This window comes from Elephas maximus, chromosome X (genome assembly GCF_024166365.1).
Source record: "Elephas maximus indicus isolate mEleMax1 chromosome X, mEleMax1 primary haplotype, whole genome shotgun sequence".
NCBI lineage: Eukaryota > Metazoa > Chordata > Mammalia > Proboscidea > Elephantidae > Elephas > Elephas maximus.
Window position 1 is genome coordinate 49,001,356 of NC_064846.1, and position 24,347 is coordinate 49,025,702.

General features: G+C 42.5%; 1 protein-coding gene and 1 long non-coding RNA gene across 4 annotated transcripts; one reads left to right on the forward strand and one right to left on the reverse strand.

The window, feature by feature from the left end:
- Positions 1-322: 322 nt before the first annotated feature.
- Positions 323-5,705, reverse strand: LOC126068633 (uncharacterized). 3 transcript variants are annotated; one of them, XR_007515749.1, is made up of 5 exons: positions 5,215-5,705; positions 3,666-4,310; positions 2,333-2,375; positions 1,126-1,239; positions 323-522 (listed from the first exon to the last, which is right to left on the reverse strand). It is a non-coding gene; the product is annotated as an uncharacterized LOC126068633 (long non-coding RNA). The 3 variants fall into 3 exon arrangements; XR_007515750.1 differs by lacking the exon at positions 5,215-5,705 and adding an exon at positions 4,987-5,051; XR_007515748.1 differs by lacking the exon at positions 5,215-5,705 and adding an exon at positions 4,438-4,502.
- Positions 5,237-23,642, forward strand: IRS4 (insulin receptor substrate 4). The gene is made up of 2 exons (XM_049871359.1): positions 5,237-9,146; positions 21,192-23,642. The coding sequence occupies exons 1-2, from the start codon at positions 5,237-5,239 to the stop codon at positions 21,194-21,196; spliced, it is 3,915 nt and encodes a 1,304-aa protein (XP_049727316.1). The 3' UTR covers positions 21,197-23,642.
- Positions 23,643-24,347: the final 705 nt, after the last annotated feature.

Here is a 24,347-nt window from a genome sequence, read left to right on the forward strand (position 1 = left end):
TTGAAGACAAGACAGTAAGAACCGATAATCTTTTTATACCAAGAACAATGCTTCTGTTTGATAACAACAATGAACAGCATTAAGCTAATTTTTCTAATTGTTCGTTTAGATTAGCATAGAGAAAGTATACGGCTGTGAATTTGTGGAAATTTAATGTGAAACCTAGCAGATTTCAGTGTTTGCTGTTTATATACTAAAAGTCATTTTCAAATGTAAGTTTTCTCTTTTGAAGGTGGGAAGAAATGCTTGATTTTTAACTGAGTTAATTTTCAGTTGACTCCTAATATAAGAGGGGAGCTCTAGGAGCCTAATTGAACCACATATTTGCTCTAATTACTTTTGCTGCAAACTGCTAGGAAACAAAAGCAGCAAACAGACCTGTTCTGTGTGCAGCAGTCAGGCATTCGATGGCTGCTTTCTCCAGCAGAGGTTTTGAGTAGCATAGAAGTAAAGAATCTGAGAAGCAAATCCTTCATCTGCAAAGAGTAGCTGTTGCCACACATCAAAGGGCAGCCCTTTTTCCTGCATAGTGTAGAAAGTATTGTTCATCGTGCATTTTATTTTTGTCCAAACTCAGAGAAAGCAATCATCATCTGCAAGCATCATTTTTGAACGTCAGGGGCAACACCACATTTTTGCCAACATAATTAGATGTTTTCTCACAAGACTTTAGATTTAATACTTAAAAAAGAATTTAAATATTGGGCAACAATAATAGTGCTTTTATGCTGGTTTCTTTTTCTTCTTAGGCTTTATTCTCTTGAATAATTGTTGTTCATATTTAATGCAACAGTTTAACATTTAACCTACATAAAACCATACTTCCATTATTTTTATTTTAGTACAAATTGAGGTTTGAATGCTGATGATCATGTATGTAAGGGAAGACTAATCAATTTAGTCAAACAACTGCTTTTTTAAAACAGGATTCATAGGAAATGCCTTCTAAAGGCAAACTCCATTAAGGGCATATTTCTTTATTATATGGACCCTTTTTTAAAGATACTGTGGCTATGTTTAAATATCTACCTTAGTTTCTAGGTATAAATACCAACTGAAATGCTTAGGTTTTTCTCTCCTTTCCTAAAGTGGCAAAAGAATAAGAAATAGTGTAGGTTTTATTACCTCTCATCCATTGTTTTAAAAATCTGCATTTCGGACTCTTGGTTCAGAGTCCAAACTTTACAGAAGCTCTCCCTGGATATGCAAAACAACTTTAGCTTTCTGAGGTAACTTGTCCTAAAAACAAAAATAAAAAAAAATTAAGAGATAGGAATCCATAAGTAGAGTATTAAAGCAACCATCTGGTGAGTTCAGGCCAAATACAAAGTCTCCACTTTTTTCTTGACCCATCTAGATGTCTGTACCACCTCTCGGCTTTATTTTGCCTATGGAAACCTGACCTAAAGTAAACAACTATTCTATATCATTAAGTTGTCCAGATGATGAAAGTTTAAATATATGTCAAACAAGCTGCAGCATCTGGTGCAATTCAGTAATGATGGTCTCCTTCACAGAGCTTTAGTCTTAGAACAACTTTTAGAACTGAGGAGGTTTGGTTGACCTATGTGAAGAAAATAATGTTCTTCTGGCCTGACATTGTCCCTGTTCACAAGCACTAATATTTGCCATATCTTCTTTCACTGTAGGAAACACAAAGTAAAATCCCTCTATGAAACATCTCACTAGATTTCTAATTCCATTTTCATGCAGCCAAATAATGTGCCTTGGGTACAAACTGATCAGCACTGTTAATCTTTCACTGTTATTTTTTCAAAATTATTTTAACACATTGATTCACCCTAGTTTTTCTCCCCCGGGAGTGGAGAATAATCTTATAAAGTATTGTTTATGAGTGCTACATAAAATTTAACTAGCTTGAATGCTCTTTTATAGTTTGTTAACATAAGAAAATTAAGTTCTCTTTTCAGAATGGCATATAAAATTAGATATATAGAATATTGTAGAAGAAGGTTAGAAGTGATTGTGATGACATTTGTGTATCTCAACAGCTCCCTTTTACAGTGCTACAAACCTCATCGTGACAAATTTACACACCTTTCCAAAATAGAGGAAATCAGGTTTAAATTGATGCTTTTCCTCAATAGACTAGAAAAAACTTGCAACAAATATGATAAAGTTTTAATATCTTTATTATATAAACAAGTGACACATATTAATAAGGAAAAAACACTAAGAATCCAATAGATAAGCAAAGGACATAAAAAAACACTTTACACAAGATAACATATTGTCGGCAAATATATAAAAAACGTTTTATCTAATAATCAAAAATGCAAATTGGAACAATATGGACTACTGTTTCACTCACCTTATAATTGATTTTTTTACATAAAAATGTCCAATGCTGGCAACTGATGTGGTGAAAGGAAAACTGATATTAATATTTTTGAAAAATAATGTATTAAATGTTTACTCCTTTTAACTCAGTAATTCCATTTGTTGGTTTCCACCCCAAGGGAATAATTCTAAACATCAAAAAAGAAAAAACTATAGGTACAAGATATTCATTGCAGCATTATTTATAAGATAGGGAAAAAAATGAAAACAACTTAAATACCCCAGAGAGGTGATTAAGAACACTAACGCACATTAGCTGCAGGAAACATTACGCTACATTTTAAGCGGTGTTGAGGCTGACCCATAATGATGGCAGGAAATATTCTCATGTAATATTGAATGAAAAGAACGGGTTACAAAATGTTACCTTTATTCAATTACAAAATTGCATTTTAAGCCTACCACTGCATAAAACCTCTATATGCATAAAAAAGGGGACATTAGCATTCTTAAATCTCTCATTTCCGGTGTTTTCCAAATTTTATTTAATGTGCATGTTCATGCTTTTCAATACATTTTAAAATTCATGTTTTTACCCAAAGCACTTTCAAATGCATCACCTCATTTGTTTTCACATTTCTATCTAAAGTAAAACCCTGTTTCGGAAAGACTTATATCTTAATACTAAAAAAAAACTCAATACTAAAAAAAAAAAACTACCATAAAATTCCCAAATGATTTTCTTCATTATCATTTTGGTTAGAAATGTAGGGAACGTCCTACATACGTGACCAGGCAGCTGAAACGTGTAGGGAGCAGCCCCAGTCAGAACTCTCAGCATCCACACTCATTCCGCCTCCAATCTCTTTCAGAAACTAAGGCTGCTCCTTGCACCTGTGAATATACTGTGCTTATAAACCCAGAGCAGCAGAGAATGGCTGTTTCTGGTTTACATAAAATATTTTGGGGAGAACCAAGACCAACTGCTTTTTTTCCCCAAATGGGAGCATTAAAAAAAAAAAAAAAGAGCCATTCATCCAAGTTTATTTGCTCTGTTTCTAAGAGGAATATATTCGTAAGGAAGCAGGGATGGGGTCTATTTTTATGACATATACATTACCTACTTTAATGTTAAATTTTATAAATCATACCTTTTGCAGCATCTGCCCTATGGCGAGGGTGAACTGACACGCCACTCTCTTAGAGAGAAGTACCCCTTGGCAAGTGTGATCACCCTTGACACTTAACGTAATCTTGACTCACGTCCACACATAGGAGGCTGAAATTCTAGTAAAAGGCACACTAAATATGAGAAAGACAGTCAGACAGACAGACACACTGAGACTTCAGGGGGCTGCACTTACAATCCAGCAGTTTTTCCAGAAACAAGGGAGGCAGTCAGTAGTTCTTATTTTTGTGGGGTCAAGGTGTAGACTGAAACTCAGCAAAGATCTTTTCTTGACGCGAGGAACGTGAAATATATTCTAGGATGTGGATCCGGCACGGTCCTTTGTTTTAGATGCGAGCTTTTTTTCTAAAGTTTTTCGGTGTAGCTCAAGGAAAGGGAAACTTAATATTTTGAGAGTCTTTTAAAGGTAACGTTTCAAAGCATCTCCCATGGGGAAATACCGGGACAGCTCAACATTGGTGTATTTCAGTAAGAATCGAATCCGATGTTTTTCAACATGGCTGTATACTTTGCAGGATCCCAAATTAGTGCTTTCATACGCACCATTAATCGAATGGCCAAAAACGTCATCTTTTACAAACCTGCGTTTTAAAGGCTAGAGATGTGCTTTGAATAAAGATTATGTTCAATTTGAAGGCATCACTTATATTCGTGTGCCTTTCAGTCGCGGGCTTTTGTCAGGGGTGGAGCGGGCTTGGAAGAGCCTGCAGCGCGGTGGGCGGCAGGTCTGAGGGCCAGAGTCTTTAACACGCTTTCAAGGGGGTTCCGACACTTTCTCCCAAGACGCTCTGGTAGTCGTGCGCTGAGTGAGTAGACCAGACTGTGACAAGAATAGAGAATTTATGTGACGGACAGGGGAAAAAAAAAAGAGGGCCCCGGCTCGGTCCCCGGATCCCGGTGGCTCTGGGATTTGCACGAGTTTAGCACTACCGTTAACAGCTACTTACCCAGAGTTGTTTACCGCCTGAGCGCGGGACAACCACACAGCGGAGCCCACTCCAGGCCCCAAGCCACGCCCCCCCGACCCTCAGCCCCCCTCTCGCCCCCCAAACTAATGAATTCTGGGCCGCCTTCCTGCCAGACTCTCCCATTGGCTCCCATTCCAACCAATCGGAGCCTTGCATCAGTTTCACCTGGCTCCCGCTTCCCAAACAAACAAACCGTGCAACCACCCGGCCACCTCCGCTCCCTGAAGCCCGGGGTGGCGTTGGCGCTCCTCCCCCTCCGGCACTCTCGCCCCCTCCAGCCAATCGCGTCTGGGCTGTGGCGCCCCCGCCCGGTCCAAATCGCGAACCGCGCTCTCCTCCGCCCCTTCGAGCCCTCTCCCGCCCCCTCGTGCCTTCGTGGACTCCTCATTAAAAGCAGCGTGGCCAGGGCGCCCCAGCCCCTCCTGTTCGTCCTCCCGCTGCCCACAGGCCCTCAGACTCTCCCCGAGGGTCCCGGCCGGGATAGAGGGGGCCCCACCGCTCGGGCCCGCTGTCCCCTTCCTCGCACACCTCCACAGGCGGCGGCTCGCGCCCCTCTACTGCGCTGCTAGCAGGAACCGCAGCGCCCTCCGCGTGAGGCGGCGGTCACGTGTTGTTTTGCCCGCCGCCGCCCGCTAGGAGAGAAGTGGGCGGGGGCGCGGGCCCAGGCGGGAGGGGGCTGGGGCGGGCGGACAGGGTAGACGGCCTCTTCCCCCAGCCCTCCCTCCGCGAAGCCCCCCCCAACTCCCCCTCGCTCACCTTAAAACCTTCGCGCATCACCATGGCGAGTTGCTCCTTCGTTCGCGACCAAGCGACAAGTAGTCTGAGAGCTGCAGTAGCGGCAGCAGCGGCAGCTCCACCAGCGGCGGCGACCACCTCACTTCTTTCCTCGGAAACCCCGACCGCACTCATTGGGACCGGGTCGTCTTGTCCGGGAGCCATGTGGCTCTCCGCGGCCACTGGCTCCCGGTCAGACTCGGAGTCCGAGGAGGAGGACCTCCCCGTCGGGGACGAAGTCTGCAAACGCGGGTACCTGCGGAAGCAGAAGCATGGGCACAGGCGATACTTCGTGCTTAAACTCGAGACTGCAGACGCCCCGGCTCGGCTGGAATACTACGAAAATGCCAGGAAGTTCCGGCACAGTGTCCGCGCAGCGGCGGCTGCAGCTGCGGCGGCCGCCTCCGGCGCCGCGGTGCCCGCGCTCATCCCGCCGCGACGCGTGATAACCCTGTACCAGTGCTTCTCCGTGAGCCAGCGAGCCGACGCAAGGTATCGACACCTCATTGCCCTTTTCACCCAGGACGAGTACTTCGCAATGGTGGCCGAGAACGAGTCGGAGCAGGAAAGCTGGTGCGTGCTGCTCAGCCGCCTCATCCTCCAGAGCAAGCGCCGCCGCTGCGGCACGCCCGGCGCGGAGCCCGACCAAGAGGGGTCCGCGCTAGCGGTGGCGGCAGCGGCGGCGGAGCCACCCTTCTACAAAGATGTGTGGCAGGTAGTAATCAAACCCAAGGGGCTGGGGCACAGAAAAGAGCTGAGCGGCGTGTTCCGGCTTTGCCTGACCGACGAAGAGGTTCTGTTCGTGAGGCTAAACACCGAAGTGGCCAGTGTGGTCGTGCAGCTCCTGAGTATCCGTCGCTGCGGGCACTCGGAGCAGTATTTCTTTTTGGAAGTCGGCAGGTCCACGGTCATCGGTCCGGGGGAGCTGTGGATGCAGGTCGATGACTGTGTGGTAGCCCAAAACATGCACGAGCTGTTTTTGGAGAAGATGAGAGCCTTGTGTGCAGACGAATACAGAGCCCGCTGCCGCAGCTACAGCATCGGCACCCACCTGTTAACTCTGCTGTCCGCTAGGAGGCACCTGGATTCGCTGCCCTTCCAGCCCGGCGGCTGGCTCAGAAGATCCCGCTTTGAGTTGTGCCACCTGAGTGCCATTGGTGACGGGGAAGACGAAATGTTCCTCACCAGGCGCTTCATATCAGCCAGAGAGCCTGTACCCCACTTCAGGCGAGGAAGACAGCACCTGCCCAGAATGCGCAGGCCCAGGAGAGCAATGTCAGTGCCAGCCAGCTGTTTTCGCCACTTACCACGTAAGCTGATGGTTGTCCCTGCAGAAGCCCCCAACGACGGAGCCTGCCTGTCTTCTGAAGCATCTGGTTCTGGTAACTCTGGGGAGGAAGGCAACCCTCAGGGCAATGAAAGTCAGGAAGGAAATGGAGGCGACTACATGCCCATGAACAATTGGGGCTCAGGAAATGGCCGGGGCACAGGAGGTGGCCAGGGCTCAAGTGGCCAAGGCTCCAGTAGCCAGAGTTCAGGAGGAAACCAGTGCTCCGGTGGGGGACAGGGCTCTGGAGGGGGTCAGAGCTCAAGTCATGGCCAGGGCTCAGGAGGCCAGGGTGCAGGAGGAAACCAGTGCTCAGGAAATGGCCAGGGCACCGCAGGTGGCCATGGCTCAGGCAGCGGCCAGGGGGCTGGAGGTGGTCATGGGTCAGGTGGTGGCCAGGGGCCTGGAGGTGGCCATGGCTCAGGAGGTGGTGGCAAGGACTCTGGAGGGGGCAAGGGCTCAAGAAGTGGAAAAGGCTCAGATGGCAATGATGAACGTGGAAAATCTCTGAAAAAAAGGTCCTACTTTAGCAAATTAACTCAAAGCAAACAACAGCAAATGCTACCACCTCCACCACCCCCACCACCCCCACCTTCCCCACCTCCCCCACCTCCACCACCTCCACCACCTCCACCACCTCCACCCCCAACACCTGGAGCAACTGGTGGAAAAGGGAAGTCCGGAGGCAGGTTCCGACTTTATTTTTGTGCTGACAGAGGAGCCACAAAAGAACGCAAAGAACCTAAGGATGTCAAAGAGGCAGAGACCTCTGAAGGTGCAGCTCGGTATCCCCACAGAGCCAGAGCTTTTGATGAAGACGAAGATGACCCATACGTGCCAATGAGGCCAGGGGTTGCTGCCCCTCTTGCAAGCTCCAGCGATTATATGCCAATGGCTCCTCAAAATGTCTATGCCTCCAAAAAGCGCCATTCTCGATCACCTTTTGAAGATTCAAGAGGGTACATGATGATGTTTCCCAGAGTGAGCCCACCACCTGCACCAACTCCCCCCAAAGAGCCTGAGCCTAATAAAGAGGATGACTCAAAGGACAATGACAGTGACAGTGACTACATGTTCATGGCTCCTGGAGCTGGTGCAATTCCAAAAAACCCCAGAAGTCCTCAGGGTGGCTCTTCGTCCAAAAGTTGGAGCTCCTACTTCTCTCTGCCAGACCCTTTTCAGAGCTCCCCCTTGGGACAGAATGACCACAGTGAGTATGTACCCATGTTACCTGGGAAGTTCCTGGGGAGGGGGCCAGACAAAGAAGCCTCATTTAATAGAGGCCCCAAAGATGCACCTTCAAAGCCTTTAGATCAGGGCTTTTGCCCAGAGCCTGGAGATGGGGGGTCACCCTCAAAGCCCTCCGATGATGGACCCCCAAAGAACAAGGCTAAGAGACCCAACAGATTTTCTTTCATTACAAAAGGAAATAAAATCGAGTCAAAACCACAGAAGCCCACACAGGAGCAGAGAGGCGCTGACAGCTCTAGTGACTACGTCAACATTGACTTCACTGAAAGAGAGAGCAATACACCAGTCCGCTCTACTCAAAGACTGCCAGATTCGTGGGGCATAATTGCTGACCGCAGACAGTCAGCCTCTTCTCGTTATGTGAATCTTCAGTTCGGAGTGCCATTTCCATATCCGGTAAATAACTTCTCAAATCTTATAAGAGTTATTCCAGGTGCCATTCCCCCATCTCTGGACGGTGCTAGGTGGCCACTTCCTCCCAGTGCTACAGGTGGCAACGCTGAGGAAGAGGGCGAGTACATTGAAGTGATTTTCAACCCAGCAATGATACCAGCCGTGCCTTTTGCTGACAGTGCCATTCGCTATGATGCTGAAACAGGTCGAATCTATGTGGTCGACCCATTTTCTGAGTGTTGTATGGACATTTCTCTCTCCCCCAGCCGATGCTCTGAACCGCTACCTGTGGCTAGGTTGCGGCAGGAAGAAGAGCAAGAGAGAAGACGCCCCCAAAGCCGATCCCGAAGTTTCTTTGCAGGCGCCAGAGCCGCTGTCTCCGCTTTTCCAACTGACAGCCTCGAGAGAGATCTTTCTGCCTTCTTAGCCTCTGCCGCCGCTGCGCCAACCTTAGTGGTGGGCCGGGCTTTAGCCGCGGCCTCCGCCCTGGCCGCGGCCCCGGGCATCGGCGCAGCCGCCGCGGGCTTGGAAGCGACCGCTGGATTTGACTCCGCCTCTGCCCGCTGGTTTCTACCTGTTGCTAATGCTGCTGCCGCCGCCGCCGCTGAAGCCATAAGGGGGTTCCAAAACATTGCCGATGACTGGAATCCCGAAGGCTCAAACCCATCTGCAGACCCTGCCAGAGGTGAAAATGAGGCGAGTGGGGCTCCCGCTGCCGCTCCCGCTGCCGCTGCCGCTGCCGCTGCCGCTGCCGCTGCCGCTGCCGCTGCCGCTCCCGCTGCCGCTCCCTCTGCCGCTCCCTCTGCCGCTCCCTCGCCACCGCCTCGCCGCCGCCCAGTGCCAAGACCCCCGGAGCGAGAAGATTCTGACGACGACGACGACACTTACGTGAGAATGGACTTTGCCAGACCTGACAATAAGAAGTTCGACTCTCCCGAAAGAGGTTGGTAATTTTAGAAGTCCATTCGCAGTGGGTTTTCCTTAAGGTTAATGGGCATTGCTCAGTGAATCCGTATGCTATTGTGTTTACAGTGTTAGGAATAAATGAGTAATAGTTCATTAACTTGTGTTTGGCATGAAGGGCAGAAATTAGTTATAATTATTCATGCAATACCTTGTGATCTTTGCAAAAACTTAAGTTTTAATCCAATTATAAGGTTTTTTTTCCTCTGGAAAAAACCGATTATGATTGAAACATTGATTTTACTTTTTAGGAGTAGTCAAAACTCAAGGACATGCAGCGTGAGGATGCTTTCAAACATCCTTCCTGATGACTAAATGATTATGCAAAGCAGGACATCTTAAATTGAGACCCATCGACTCATTTTTCAAATTGACAATTAAAATCTGCTTTTGTATATATGCTCATAACTATGTAGGTGCAAGGATTTAATAAGAGCACAGAATATTAAGCAGTAACAACCAAGGGTTAACGTTTGGGGAGGATAACTTTCTCTGAAAGTTTCTTTTTAGAAAGCAGTAGTTGTCACTGCTGGTGTGCTGTGATTTACCAGGAAGGTTAAAACTTCAGTTGTTAGCATGAATGTCTGGAGGGAGAGCAAAACATAAATAATCCCAAACAGCAGGTGATTCAAAGAAAAGAGTATTTGGCTGTGGACTGTGCTTTTGTGTTGATTTTTTTGTTTTTGTAAACCTAAAAACCAAACCCACTGCCATCGAGTGGATTCTGACTCACAGCGACCCTATAGGACAGAGCAGAACTGCCCCATACAGTTTCTAAGGAGCACCTGGCGGATTTGAACTGCCAACCTCTTGGTTAACAGCTGTAGCACTTAACCACTACACCACCAGGGTTTTGTTTTTATACAGGAAAAATTCTCAGAAACCCTGAGTGTTCCTTTTCTCTGTCACTAAGTAGAGACAGGCAAGCCACCTTTGCTGTGCTTCATTTTCTTCATTTAAGTCCCCCCCCAGAGGGTGTGGTGACAAGTTGGTAATGGATATGACTATTGCTTGAAAGGTTTACGAAATATTTAAAACATCTAATTGGTGTGTCTTCTGGGAAATCAAGTAAAGCAAGATAACAGGGCTGGAGGAAGACCTGACCCCAGGGGCATCCTATACTGGAACAGAGGAGGGTTTTTTTAAACGGCTACTTTTCCAAAGGAAGAAATAAAGCAGAGTAGGGGCTGCCAGACTTGGAAACAACAGAGCGCATTTACTATGTACATTGTGTAAGGTTGTCATGAGCGTGTCTTGAGACATTCTCAGGAAATGGTTGTGGAGGATGATGGCTCCATAGTCTCAACTGCCTTCTCTCTTCAGTAGAATGTGCTGCTTTCCCAGTGCAGGGAAGGGATGGACCCCAGCAGTTTTCATTCCAGTAGTCAGTTCAGTGAAGATTTTTGCTTTGCTTGCTCTGTGGAATGCTTTTGTGATTGGATCTCTGCCCACTGTGCTTGATCAGGCAGAACAAGTCGGGGACCGATCACAACAGTCACCTAACAAGCTCCCTATTTAGTGCAGGTGTAGCCCCTCCCCCCTTTCTCCCCCACTATAGAAAACTTGCCATACAAAAAACTCACATTTGCAGCACGGACACATTAAAGAGTGATCATTAAAACGACAAAAGGATGCTTTGGCTCGCCAAAGGATTCAATTCAGGGCTCCTTTAAATTGTAAGCTCCCCCTCCCAAACACACACACACCATGACCACCACTACTGCCATAACCATACATTTAAAATGATTTCATTTCCAAGAATTCACTTCATCGGCAGCTTTTCAGGAACGTAATCTATTTTAGTCTGTAAAGTACACCTGAAAATTGGTCTGAAGCTATTGTTTGAGCCTAACTGCTGAAGACACTATTTATATTGATGTAAGTGATATAGAGTTGCCTGTGCCCCTGTTGCACTTTGAAAAGGACCAGTTTTCATAGAAGTTTGTCTATACTTTCCAATACTCATGTTTGTTTAAGCAAAGATTAAAAAAAAATTGTGAAATTTTGTTGCTTAAATGAACCCTGACTTCCCAAGGATTATCTCAATTCAATAAGTTACTGATTTGTAAATAACTTCAAAGGACTTTGTAGCTATTTTTGAGATTTAACAACTCTCTAAACATATTGTTTATTGAGGAAAATCCTAACTTTAAGTGACTACAGCTGTATCTCACAGGGAGGTTGAAGTAAGAGAATGAACGTGGAAGCACTTTACAAATGTAAGGTTTTTTAATGGTGTTATTGGATTAACACTGAAGTGAAGTTTCAACAGCTTAAATTCATGACTGAGTTTCTTGCACAAAGATTGGTCCTGAGGTGATTCAGGCACAATTTCCTGAGGTATACAGAAGGAATAGGGGGAGGGGGTATGAAACAACCCATTGCAGGGAATGATTTTGGTTACCATTTTATTGTAAATTGATTTGGTAAATTGTCATTGTCCATGAAGTGTTAAGAGTAGGCTGGATGATTCTGGTCAAGAATTTTTTTACTACAAAGCTGTAGAGTAATTTCTACGCATCTCCTAGCTCTCTTTATCTTCCTATCTACCATTAGAGAGAGAAAAAAAGATCATGTTAGGAAACAAACAACAAAAAAGATAATTTGACAGAGGGACAAAGACAATCTTATCAATTAGGTATCTGGAAAGGTAATTTTAATTTATGGAAAATGCTCGTAACAGTGCCTGGCACATAGTATCATACAGCTATTGTTGTCATTGTTGTTACTGTTATTATTACATTTAGAACCACAAAGCTAAATTAAAGTTCTCTGTCCTCTTTTGTCCTCAAAGTCCCACTTTCCAGTTAGTCTTTATTTTCTTTTAAATTGGTTTGCGTGGTCTGTTCTTAACGAGAATCTTTATAGCTGGGGTCTGTTTATAATTTAAGACACATGAGGCTGTAAGACAGTGAAACAACTTTTCCATGTAGCACAAAATTAATATATAATCTCATTTACCTACCGTCACACTGCATTTAAGTAAGTACTTTAAGAGCATTTGTTCAAGTCAGTTAGAAGGAAATACTCAAAAATATAACCCAGACTTGACCTTTTTATAAATGAAATAATTTTAAAACATTAATTGAAGATTGAAGTCTTCACATTTTAAAACCATGGGTTATAGGCATTAGAATTTAGGAGAATGTAATTCCTCATAATTTTGTCTGACTTTTGACCCATGTTTGCATTTTTACTTCTTTAGCTAATGTAAAACTCATTGTTAGAAACAATGTGAGGTAAAACCTTTCACTGATTTTCCCTTCAGTAGATGGGAGGATGAGAAGGGCAGCTCTAGAAAGGGTGAGAGGATTAATTGATCAGCCAAATTAGTAATGTCATGATAGCATTTGATATTAAAAACCAAAAACAAACAACAACACTGTAGCAATTAACTTTGGAAATTGTGGACGCCATCATTAACATGAAGGCAACATAAGCTTCTTTTCATTGTGCTCCTGCCAAATCCTGTTACTGTGAATTATAGGTGTCAATAGCAAATTATTTTCATTGTATTGGACTTATTTATTATAAATGACTAGAATAAAAAAATCCATATACCAAAGATTTCTCTTGATGGGTCACTTATTTTAGGCAACAATCAACCCTTCAAAATGAGACAGTTGTTTGGAGTGATGAGGCATTTGACCTATAACAATCAAAGAAAACCTCACTCAATTAAAGTTAACTAAATTTGTTTCCAATTATTATCCATTTGCATTCATTCTGGTTTAAGAGTGATGCTTTCAGAGTAAAAATTCCGACCACTTATAAAACTGCTTTACACAAGGACTAGAACATGAATGAAGCACACCAGAATATCACACATGCATAAAAACTCAAAACGAGATCTCTTGCTGCCTTTTCCTCTCCTGCATCACCAAAAATGGGCCGAAATACTTCAAAGTCTTTGTCTGGGAGCTGTTTTGGGAGCCAACTCTGGCCTCTTAAGAGTGACTCCAAAAATTCTGTGTCAGAATAGATGCAGGTAGCCAGCGTAGGGAGAAGTAGGGAATAGTGTGTGTGATTTAAAAGGGACTATTGGTAAAATTGGAAACCCTGGTGGTATAGTGGTTAAGTGCTACAGCTGCTAACCAAGGGGTCGGCAGTTTGAATCCGCCAGGTGCTCCTTGGAAACTCTATGGGGCAGTTCTGCTCTGTCCTATAGGGTCACTATGAGTCGGAATCGACTCCACGGCACTGAGTTTGGTTTTGGTTTATAGGTAAAACTGTTAACTTGTTGAATGAGGAAATGCTTTCCCATTGCATACTGCTTTATAGTTTGCAAACCACCTTCACGTTTATTATTTTACTGTTGGACGGTAGGTACTGACCCAAGTTAACAGGTGAAGAACTGAAGTTGGTGTTAAGAGCTTTGCCTGGGGTGAAAAAGGTAAGTGGCAGAGCTGAAAATCACACGCATACATCTGATTTCAGGGCCAGTGCTCCACCCAGCATACCACACAGTCTTTTAATTGCATGTTTAATCTGTTTTGTTTTGGTTTTTCTCCTACTGATGAAAGATTATTATAGGCAAGAATTCGGAAAAAAAAATTGTCCTTGCATTTGATAATAGCAAATGTTGTAAGTAACTCTATTCAAAGCATTACAACTATGGACGGTCTACCAGGGTTTGGGTAATTTTCATTACAGTGATCTATTTGCCACGGTTCTTAGGATAAAAGAATTTGACCTGTGCTGGAATTGAATGTTTTAAATCTGTTCTAGGGGAGGAGTTAGCTGACCCCCCGCCCCCACCGGCCAACCACTGTACGTGTATCTGTTTGGATCGCACAGAAATATTAAAAGGAAAGAAAGTAAAATCAGGGTGCATTCAGTAAACTTCCATTAACAGTCATTTTCTTAACTGAAGTTAGACTTCCTTGGTTTTCCTAATAATCCAGTGACATTCGCAAGTTATAGCAAAAAAGTCTTTTTCATTTAATTTCTTATGTGTAAAATCTGATATTCTAATCGAAACCATCACAGTGGGTAAAACAGAATAAAATGAGACAGGTAGAAGAAAAAGTACTGTATGGATGCTCTTTGTTTAAAAAGTGAACTTGCTTTTGGCAGTCAGGGAAGTAGTTTTTAGAAGCCTTGACAATCAAATCCTCTCCTTAGGACATAAAAATCCTTGCTTAAAATGAATTCATTTGGTTTAGCACCTTTTTAGTGCCTTAAGACGATGTAAAAATAGCCCAGATGTTTTAGTGGCAGTATTGGAAAATAGCTTTTGTAAAATACTTAATTAAAGTCTGCAGTACGTTTTATCTGAGAGGTACTGCCAGGCTCTTAGATGGTGAAGATCATTTACTGGAAAACATTACTTGGTCCTGAGTGAGAAAAATGAGAGATTTAAACACAAAACTACTTTTTATCAAAATGAAATGTGAATACATTACAGCACAATTCGTTTTACCACAGCTATTGGATTATTATTGGATTACTAATGCTAAAGCTATTGGTAAAATTGCAATGACAATGCTTGCCTTATGAACTTAAAATATATTCTCTAGCAATTTTGCATTGGTTCTTGGTTATGCAGCTAAAGGTCTTACATTTCCATCTTCTTTTGGAAATGCTAGCTAAATACTTCAGAAATAGGAATTAAAAAATTTTTTTAATGTAGACATATCCTGTTCTAGGTTTACATTCTATTTTAGAGTACCTTTTGACTTCTGGCTAAGGATTTAATTCTTTTATAGAATTAATGGAAAATATATACTTAAATATTTAGTGAAATGAGAAGGTTACTGCCTCCCCCCACCCCCCACCCCAGCTTCTGACACTCCTTTCTTAGGAGGTGTATTCTGTGCATCTTACCTTCATGTGCTCTTTATCAGACTTGTGCCCCTGATTTCAGGAAAATGTGTCCTTTCCCAGTCTCTCAGGCAGAGAAGGTAAGGGCTACTCAGAGTCCTGCAAAGCCCACAGAGGACTCACGTCCCCCAGATGTTGTGTGCTCCTAGTCCATAGGCTGCTTGCACTTAGCTTGCAGGAACAGTCTTCCCTGCATGGATCTCTGTTCTGCACGTCCAAGGCTGCACTGCCTATTCTACTCTCACTTGCTGGCACACAGGCAGCTAAGCTAGGCTGGTGTTCGAAGCTATTTTCATGGTCGGATTGACCACGATATGTTTGATGCTAGCCAGACAGTCTGGATTTATTGAATATCTAATTCCCCATAAATTGTGGTCACTTTAGTTAGTTTTTACAATTTATATAATTTGCCTCTCTGTGATTACTTATGTTTTACTTGTAGACTTGAAACTTAGTGAGAATATCAATGAAGTCTCTGAATTCATCTTGAAAATTATTCACATGTGCACTGATGGTGCCTTTGAAAATCTGACCAGCAAATGTAACTTTAAACTCTTGCTTTTAATAAGTTGTGCCTCAAGCCTTGAAGGCATACCAGCCCTGTCTTCACCCTCAGAGCCACCCATGAAGGAGTCCTTTTGTAACTGCAGCTCTTTTCCCTTCCATTGCCACCCTGCCCCCAGCCATTCCAGCTGCTTGAGTTTAGAGGACACTATTTTTTTTTTTATTCCTATTGCGGAAACCCTGGTGGTAGTGGTTAAGTGCTACAACTGCTAACCAAAAGGTCAGTAGTTCAGATCCACCAGGTGCTCCTTGGAAACTCTATGGGGAAGTTCTGCTCTGTCCTATATGGTCGCTGTGAGTCGGAATCGACTCTACGGCAACGGCTTTTTATTTTATTCCTATGGCCATGGCTAGAAGAAAAATGCCTTTTTTTTTTTTTGGAATCCCAAATTGAAATTACAAGTACATCTTCCCACAGAAATGATGTTATAAATGATGGTTGGGTGTAATCAAAATTAAGTCCCTCTGTTAGTCTGGGAACTGCATAGGTTAAATATAGGCATTTGTAGACTAACCAATAAACCAATCTACCACTTATTTATAACACTGTCTCTGTGACATAATTTATGCTGAGCCTCAGTTAAACAATGAACTTTGGAATATGACTGTCTTGTAAATTAGAGACAGCCTATATTAGAATTTTAGCAACTTGCATTCTTTAAGTTTGCAGTAACTAGGCAGCAGAGTGAAGTGGCCCCAGTGTGTGTTGGGAGGTAGCAGAGAAGCTGACCTGGGATGAAAATCCTGTAGCTGCTTCTCTGCTCCTATCCAGATAATCAAGACTATGATGGACATGCATATGTGGCCCAGCAGCTACTAGCAAAGAGCAGATATGAAACAATTGAGCTGACCTTTGAGGAGGTGAAGATTTACAAGTGTTATCTCTTTCCCTTATACATTCTTTTGATTATTCTGTTGCAAAACTGTTGCTACCATGAGGAGAAACTCGTTTGATCTTCTGACCTAGGAAGGAGACAATAGTCTGGTATAATTGCAATTGTTCAGAGGAGCAGCAATTGTTGCCAGTTTTCACCTTGAAGGGCAGCACTTAGATTTATATCAGGTCCTAGGTAATCATCCCCAATACATTCAACAGGGCACCAAAAGGTGTGGGGGATTTATTCTTATTGACAAGAAAAATGTAAAAAAAAAAAAAGTTGATGAAAAAACAAACCTACATATGAGCCAGAGGCAATGCTAAGCAGAATAATATAATTGCATCATCACACGTTCATCTTTGGGGTGTATGCTTCTATTTCTCTTCATTTCCTTTATTTTGTTTTTACTTCTGAGGCTTTACTTGGCTACCCTTGCTTGTGTGATTGCCAGTTGATTGCAGGGATAGCATGTGGACTAAAGAACAGAGTGAGGAACCTTCAAAAGAGCTTGAAAAAATATTTTTGAGCATAGGAAGATTGGAGTTAAAAAGACAACTGAGGCAGTAAGATTGAGGAGGGTGGAAAGAGAATGAGAGAATGACTGGCTATATTGTTATAGTTTCACATTTCTCTGGGAAGGGGAACCATTGCTGTTTTGGACCTCAAATTTAGTAATAGAGGCATGTTTATGATTTATATAAAGAGGTCTGGAATGACCTGGAGGAACTTCCTTCTTGGCTCACCCTACAAATTTCCAGTGATACAGAAGTCATGTGTGCATTATTAATTAGTATATTAATGATTACTGTGGGTTTATATCATTATACAAAGTGAAACAGAAAAATTTACCTCATCTATTTTTGAGAAAAAAGTGATACCTGGCAGGTTTTGGGGGGACGAATAGGGAAATGTTTTGACCCATCAGAGTTCATAGAGATTTTTTCTATTATGGAGAAAAAGTACTTGAAAAGTATACCTCCCATTAAAAGAAATGGAATTAACTCATCATTAAAGAGATCTTTGATTAATTAGAAAGGAAGAATACCCCATAAAGCAATTATTTATAACCTGTTAGTGCTGAGTAGGAATTATACACTGAAAATGGACTACATTATGAAAACCATCACCATTTTATGTTTTCGGTGATGAAATGGTATTAAAATGAACAGGAGATAGATGCTAAAGGTATGATTGTCAACCCACTGATACTCGTTTTGCAGACTCTTAACAACTGAGTTTTAATCCTGCCACCCAGAAAGCTTCTGAGTTACTTCCTTATGCTGCTCTTTGGAATGTGCTCAGGGAATGCAAACTCATTTTAATATTGGCCCAAGTAAAACAGGATTATAAAGGCAAATCTGTGGTTCAAGTTCCCATAATGCATTTCAAAAGCAAAGTAAATTATTTTTGGATTATCTTGTTTTGGATGGCATTATTCCTTTGCACTAGCATGGTTGATCAAGAGTTGACCAATGTATACTGTAAACTTGAAACTGCACCATTTTTTAGAAGTATACATTTTTCCCCTACGAGGAGTAAGGCTCTTCAAAATCTCCTTCTCGCAAGCCCCATTTCCTGCCTCTCTGGGCCTTCCCCCTTTCACACTCCATTCTTCCCTTCTTTCTGGCCCTCTCCCCAACACATTCTCTCCCTCCTATACCCAGGGCTCCTGTAAAGAGATCAGTTTCCCATGTTCAAGAACTTAGTGTGTACTTATCAATAAAGATTCTGATTAAAACTTAAGCCAAAAGGAGCCTTTGGACAATGAGCCTATATAAGATGCATCAAGTTTAAAAAAAAAAAAAAAACAGAGCAAGCTCCCTCTTCCATTTTTTGCTAGATTTTAGTAAGTTATCAAGCATTCACTCAATACTGGTGTTACAGGAAAGCAGTGGTAACATGAATAATCAAAATTTTAGTAGGGCTTCTGTCATTAAAAAAAAAAAGTAAAACCCCAAAACTAAACCCACTGCTGTCCAGTCGATTCCAACTCAGAGCAACCCTATAGGACAGTAGAACTGCCCCATAGGGTTTCCAAGGCTGTAAATCTCTAAGGAAGCAGACTGCCAAATCTTTCTCCCGGGGAGCAACTGGAGTTCAACCCACTAAACTTTCAGTTAACAGCTGAGCACTTAACCACTGCACCACCAGGGCTCCTCAAAAAAAAAGTAAAGGAGGAAGAAAAACAACTTGAATAGCAGCAAATGCCCCTGAATTTCAGACTTAGTATAATGTTGATGGAGTAGTTACATAGAGCTTGATTTGTATGTTTCCGGAAAATATACATACGAAATGTAGTGCATCATATAGGACAGTAAGAAATTCCCTCTAAAGCACATGCAGTGGGCTATCATTTACACATATTGAATATATTTTCATATTACGGCAAATTAAACTAAATTAGGTCAGATACTTTTTAAACTCAAATTTCTGTTGAAAACATCTAGCTGATACCAAATCAAAAAACCAAACCGGTTGCAGTTGAGTCAATTTCAACTCATAGAGACCCTGTAGGACAGAGTAGAACTGCCTCATAGGGTTTCCAGGGAGCAGTTAGTGGATCTAAACTGCCGACCTTTTGGTTAGCAGCCGAGCTCTTAACCACTGCGCCAGCAGGGCTGCTTCTAGCTGATAGTATCTGCAAAATTCTGTGATGGTAGTCTAGCCTAATTTTGCGGTAGACTAGTATGTACTCTTTTAAGGTGAACCTCTGGCCATCAAAGACTCCTTTCATCCTAGGTAAGCTATCTACATCAGCATCTAAAATTTCCTAAACCTACTGCTGACAAGAAAACAACATCTGTACTAATTTAAGATGATTATTTGTTAAACCTTTTAATGTGGAGGAACAGACCAATCATGACTAATGGCCACAAGTAGGTGGGAAGGGAATCGGGGACCTTATAGTTTTCAAACCTTGGATGAAAGAATGAATAGTTAAAATGTATACTGCCGGTTTAATACAGGACCTGGTACCTGAAGCCTGTTCTGGGGGATGTTTTCCATAGGTTGGCACAAATGAAGTAGAATACTTGGTACTTGGATATGGCCCAATCTTAAAGTAACAGTGGCATCCCATAATCAATTTGCTAGCCATTTATCCCCATCTCTTCTCCAGTCCAGTGCCTTCCCAACCCCTCCAGTCATGAACCCTCAAAATAAGCAGAAGGCCAAGGGAGCGATACTGGGACCTCTTTTTTTTTTTTTTTTAATTTTATTAAGCTTTAAGTGAACGTTTACAAATCAAGTCAGTCTGTTACATATAAGCTTATATACACTTTACTCCATACTCCCACTTACTCTCCCCCTAATGAGTCAGCCTGCTCCCTCCTTCCAGTCTCTCCTTTTGTGACAATTTTGCCAGTTTCTAACCCTCTCTATTCTCCTATCTCCCCTCCAGACAGGAGATGCCAACACAGTTTCAAGTGTCCACCTGATACAAGTAGCTCACTCTTCATCAGCTTCTCTCTCCAACCCATAGTCCAGTCCCTTCCATGTCTGATGAGTTGTCTTCGGGAATGGTTCCTGTCCTGGGCCAGCAGAAGGTTTGGGGACCATGACCACTGGGGTCCTTCTAGTCTCAGTCAGACCATTAAGTCTGGTCTTATGAGAATTTGGGGTCTGCATCCCACTGTTCTGCTCCCTCAGGAGTTCTCTGTTGTGCTCCCTGTCAGGGCAGTCATCGGTTGTGGCCGGGCACCATCTAGTTCTTCTGGTCTCAGGATGATGTAAGTCTCTAGTTCATGTGGCCCTTTCTGTCTCTTGGCTCATAGTTATCGTGTGACCTTGGTGTTCTTCATTCTCCTTTGATCCAGGTGGGTTGAGACCAATTGATGCATCTTAGATGGCCGCTTGTTAGCATTTAAGACCCCAGACGCCACTTTTCAAAGTGGGATGCAGAATGTTTTCATAATAGAATTATTTTGCCAATTGACTTAGAAGTCCCCTTAAGCCATAGTCCCCAAACCCCCACCCTTGCTCAGCTGACCTTTAAAGCATTCAGTTTATCCCGGAAACTTTTTTGCTTTTGGTGGGACCTCTTTTTATTAGTTTGGGATTTTGGTGAAATCCCTTTTGCAGGTATGACTACTGTTTTAGAAGAAATTTAGGGACTGAGTCTGGAGACTGCCACCAAGGCTGTGTGTAAAACCTTTGATTTGTGCCACATAACCAGGTGAAGACACGATCAGCCATGTAGAAGGAAAAAAAAATCCCTTTGCCCAATGCTTGGCTCACTTGCTGGTGCCACTGGGAGGAAGTCTAACAGTGTAGGCACGAGCAAAGCTGTTATATACCAGAAACATCGGAGTGGCAGCCTGGGGCCAAAAGGAGTAACTGCCCTTCTGTCTTTGCTGGGCTTGTACTGGTGTTCATCACAGGTTGCTTGCAGAGTTGCGTGCCAAGGCTGTTGTTAGTTGCTGTTGAGTTGATTCCGACTCACGGTGACCCCATGTGTGCAATGTGTGCAGAGTAGAACTGCTCCACAGGGTTTCCAAGACTGTTACCATTTGGAAGCGGATCACTGGGCCTGTTTTCCAAAGCACTTCTGGGTGCATTCAAACTGCCAACCGTTTGGTTAGTGGTCGAACATTTAGCCCTTTGCAACACTCAGGTGCCTTCATGCCAAGGCAGTCTCCTGAATATATTTCTTAAAAATTACTGGTTAGATTTGGCTTGGTTTGGTTTGGTAACAGGGTGGGGGTGAAAGTGCTTCATGTTGTAATGCTAAATTAATTTTTGTTTTGTTATCTTTTCTCTAGAGTAATTACATTGCCATAAAAACACATTAGAAGAAAAATGATGTTTATGGAATTTCATCTTAATCTACTCCAGATCTGCCTACAAGAAAATTCCGAGGCTTCTGAATAGAAAGACACCTGAGTTTCTACGAGTCTACACTTTGATGCTGGCAGTTGGATGATCCAGTCTACCCAGATCATTCACACTGCTGGTTTACGAATCCGCTGGTTTTGCACTAAGGATATTCACACTGTGCTTTGTTTTTGTTTCCTGGTTCCCCTTCCCCGATCTCTCTCTTTGAAAGGAAACAAGTGCTATAAAAGTGAGCATCTTTTTCCTTTCGCTCTTTAAAAAAAAAAAAAAAGTTTTCATAAGATGTGGCCAGTACCAATATTAATCACGTATACTATTTAGATTTTAAAGTTGAAAAACATTTAAACAGGTGCAGATAAAGAAAATACTGTTCATGAGAAGGTAGGTATGATCTGGAATTTTTTTCTGAGTAGTGCATACACAAAACATTTCTTGATCGAGGAATTCAGTGTCAACTGAACTGATACCTTGATGGGACATTTCTAATATTTTAAAGGCAGAACCAAAGGGCAGATTATCTCAGTTTTTGCCCAGTAGCAAAACTGCAACATTCTGTCTATAGCAAGTGTCACCTAAATTGACATCTTGCTTGAGCATTTCCAACATTTTAAAGGCAGAACTATGGAATAGGTAAGATTCTATTTGTTCATATACAACATTGTGATGTTCTGCTTGCAAACCAATTAAACATTTCCAAATTTATTTTTTATTTTATTTAGAAGTATACATTTTTCTCCTACGAGGAGTAAGGCTCTTCGAAGTCTCCCTCTCACAAGCCCCATTTCCTGCCTCTCTGGGCCTTCCCCCTTTCACACTCCCTTCTTCCCCTCTTTCTGGCCCTCTCCCCAACACATTCTCTCCCTCCTATGCCCAGGGCTCCTATAAAGAGATCAGTTTCCCGTATTCAAGAACTTAGTGTGTACTTATTAATAAAGATTCTGATTAAAACTTAAGCCAAAAGGAGCCTCTTATATAGCCTTGTTTCCCTTTGGACAATGAGCCTATATAAGATGCATCAAGTTTAAAAAAAAAAAAAAAACAACCATCAGAGCAAGCTCCCCCTTCCTTTTTTTGCTTGCCTCTGATGGAAACTGAATTAAGATTTTAGGAACCTGGACCTTTGAGAACATGACACCAACAGGTGGTGACCACAGAGGATAGGTACAAAGGTCTTGAAGTTTGCTTAGAGCTTTGTTACGTGATGGCACACAAATCTTGGCTTGTCGTACCATCACTAGCAAACCTCATCATACCACAGATGGGTGTGAGTGTATGAGTGTATCAGTGTGCAAATGTTGGTGTGTGTGTACGAGCACATATTTGTGTGTATGCACACCTTTGTGTACCTGTGTACATGTGATTATAGATGTACCCGTTGTGTGTAACTGTGAAAAAAAATTGCTTTGCATTTAATGTGCAACTTTTGAAGAAGTGGTGTTGTTATTTGCCTAAAGTTTTTTGCCACTCAGTTTTGACATCTTAGCGCGTGTACTTCTATCTTTGAGCAGGCTATAGTACATGTTGCTAAACTAAGTTTTCTGAAGAACTGAGTTGATTTTTTTTTTTTAACCCTTGTGAGTGGTGCTGAGGAGAGAATGTGGCTGCAGTACCAGTGGCTACTCCAGTTACTGGTCACTGCTAGAGCATTGACTTCATCAGTTCCTTCACACCCCTCTGGTTTCCAACCTAATCAAGTAATGCAGTGTGGCTTTTGTTCCTTATGATAACAACGCGCTCTATAGGCAGTCTTTCTTCAAGCCTTCTGTCACCATTTTATTTTCAAGTTAAGGGAAGTCATTCAGGATTGTGGAAAGAAAGATTATTTGTGGGAAAAAGTTATCTCACTTTATTTACATATTAGGTTCAGAGGCTGCCAGCAGACAGGGTACAGCACAGATGTAACACTTGCTGAATAAATGAATGGGAAACCTCATACACAACAGTACATACAAATAGTCGCAGGTACGGCATAACAAATATGCAACCTTTTTTCCACTACTTAGTTTACAGACATAACTAATTTATTCAGTATTGTGCTGGAAGAATCTTTTAAGAATATGTGTACCAACATATCACTTACCTTCCAGCTACCAGTTTATGCTGCTGTTAAGAAAAACCAATGACGGAACGACTTTGTGTATGTGTGTGTGCGCGCGTGCACGTATGTGATCTCTACATTTAATTTGGTGTCAGACATAGTCACTTGGTCAGTAAAAATTGAAACTAAAATTCTGACAGTTCATTACATTTGCTATTTCTGCTTCACAGATCCGCTTTGAGTTGCTCTGGCTTTGTCTTCCCTTGTAAATACTGTTATACTCTTTTCTTTTTAAACACCTTGTTTGCAGTTTTGGGAGACAAACTTGCAACTCTGTATAGTGTTTATATATATATCTGACCTGCCTTTCCATAGAGCTGCTTGCAATAAATGTGTTCATGCCAGCTCTTGGTGTGAAGGCTCATTTTTCCCCCCCTGAATCCTGTTGTCTCTACTCCATTATATATTTCCCAGCTTTGTGGGTTTTGTGGGTAGAATTGACTGCAGTTGATCTGCTTCAGAATGAAGGAGTTGTGGTAGTCTAGGGTTTGGCTTAAATTTACTATGCCAGGTTTTTCAGTGGAGTTAATACAGTCACCTCTTGCATCTCCAAATCTAGAGGTGATGCATATTAGTATCGATTCATAAAATTTATAATTTTTATATCAATTTATAAAACAGCTGAGTGTTTCTGTTGACTGGTAACAGTGTGAATTCTGTATTTACTAGTTGAAGAGGTTAAGGTAATCATTTACAATTTTCTATCTCCCTTGTCACTCTTGCCCTTTAAGTGACCCCCTTTTAATTTCCTTATTTTTAACCACTGGGAAAGTATATATGAGTACAAAATATACTAAAGAACAAACAGAAAACATTTTTTGCGTCGATGGGATATAGAAGGATGGATGGATTGAGTATCAAGAATTTAGTAGTAAAGCATATCATCAGCCTTATCAGAAACCAAAGGTTTAAAGGAACATTAAAAAAAAAATTGCCTCCCTGAGCCCTCCCTTTACCAAATAGCCTTTGTTACACCCAGGGGCTG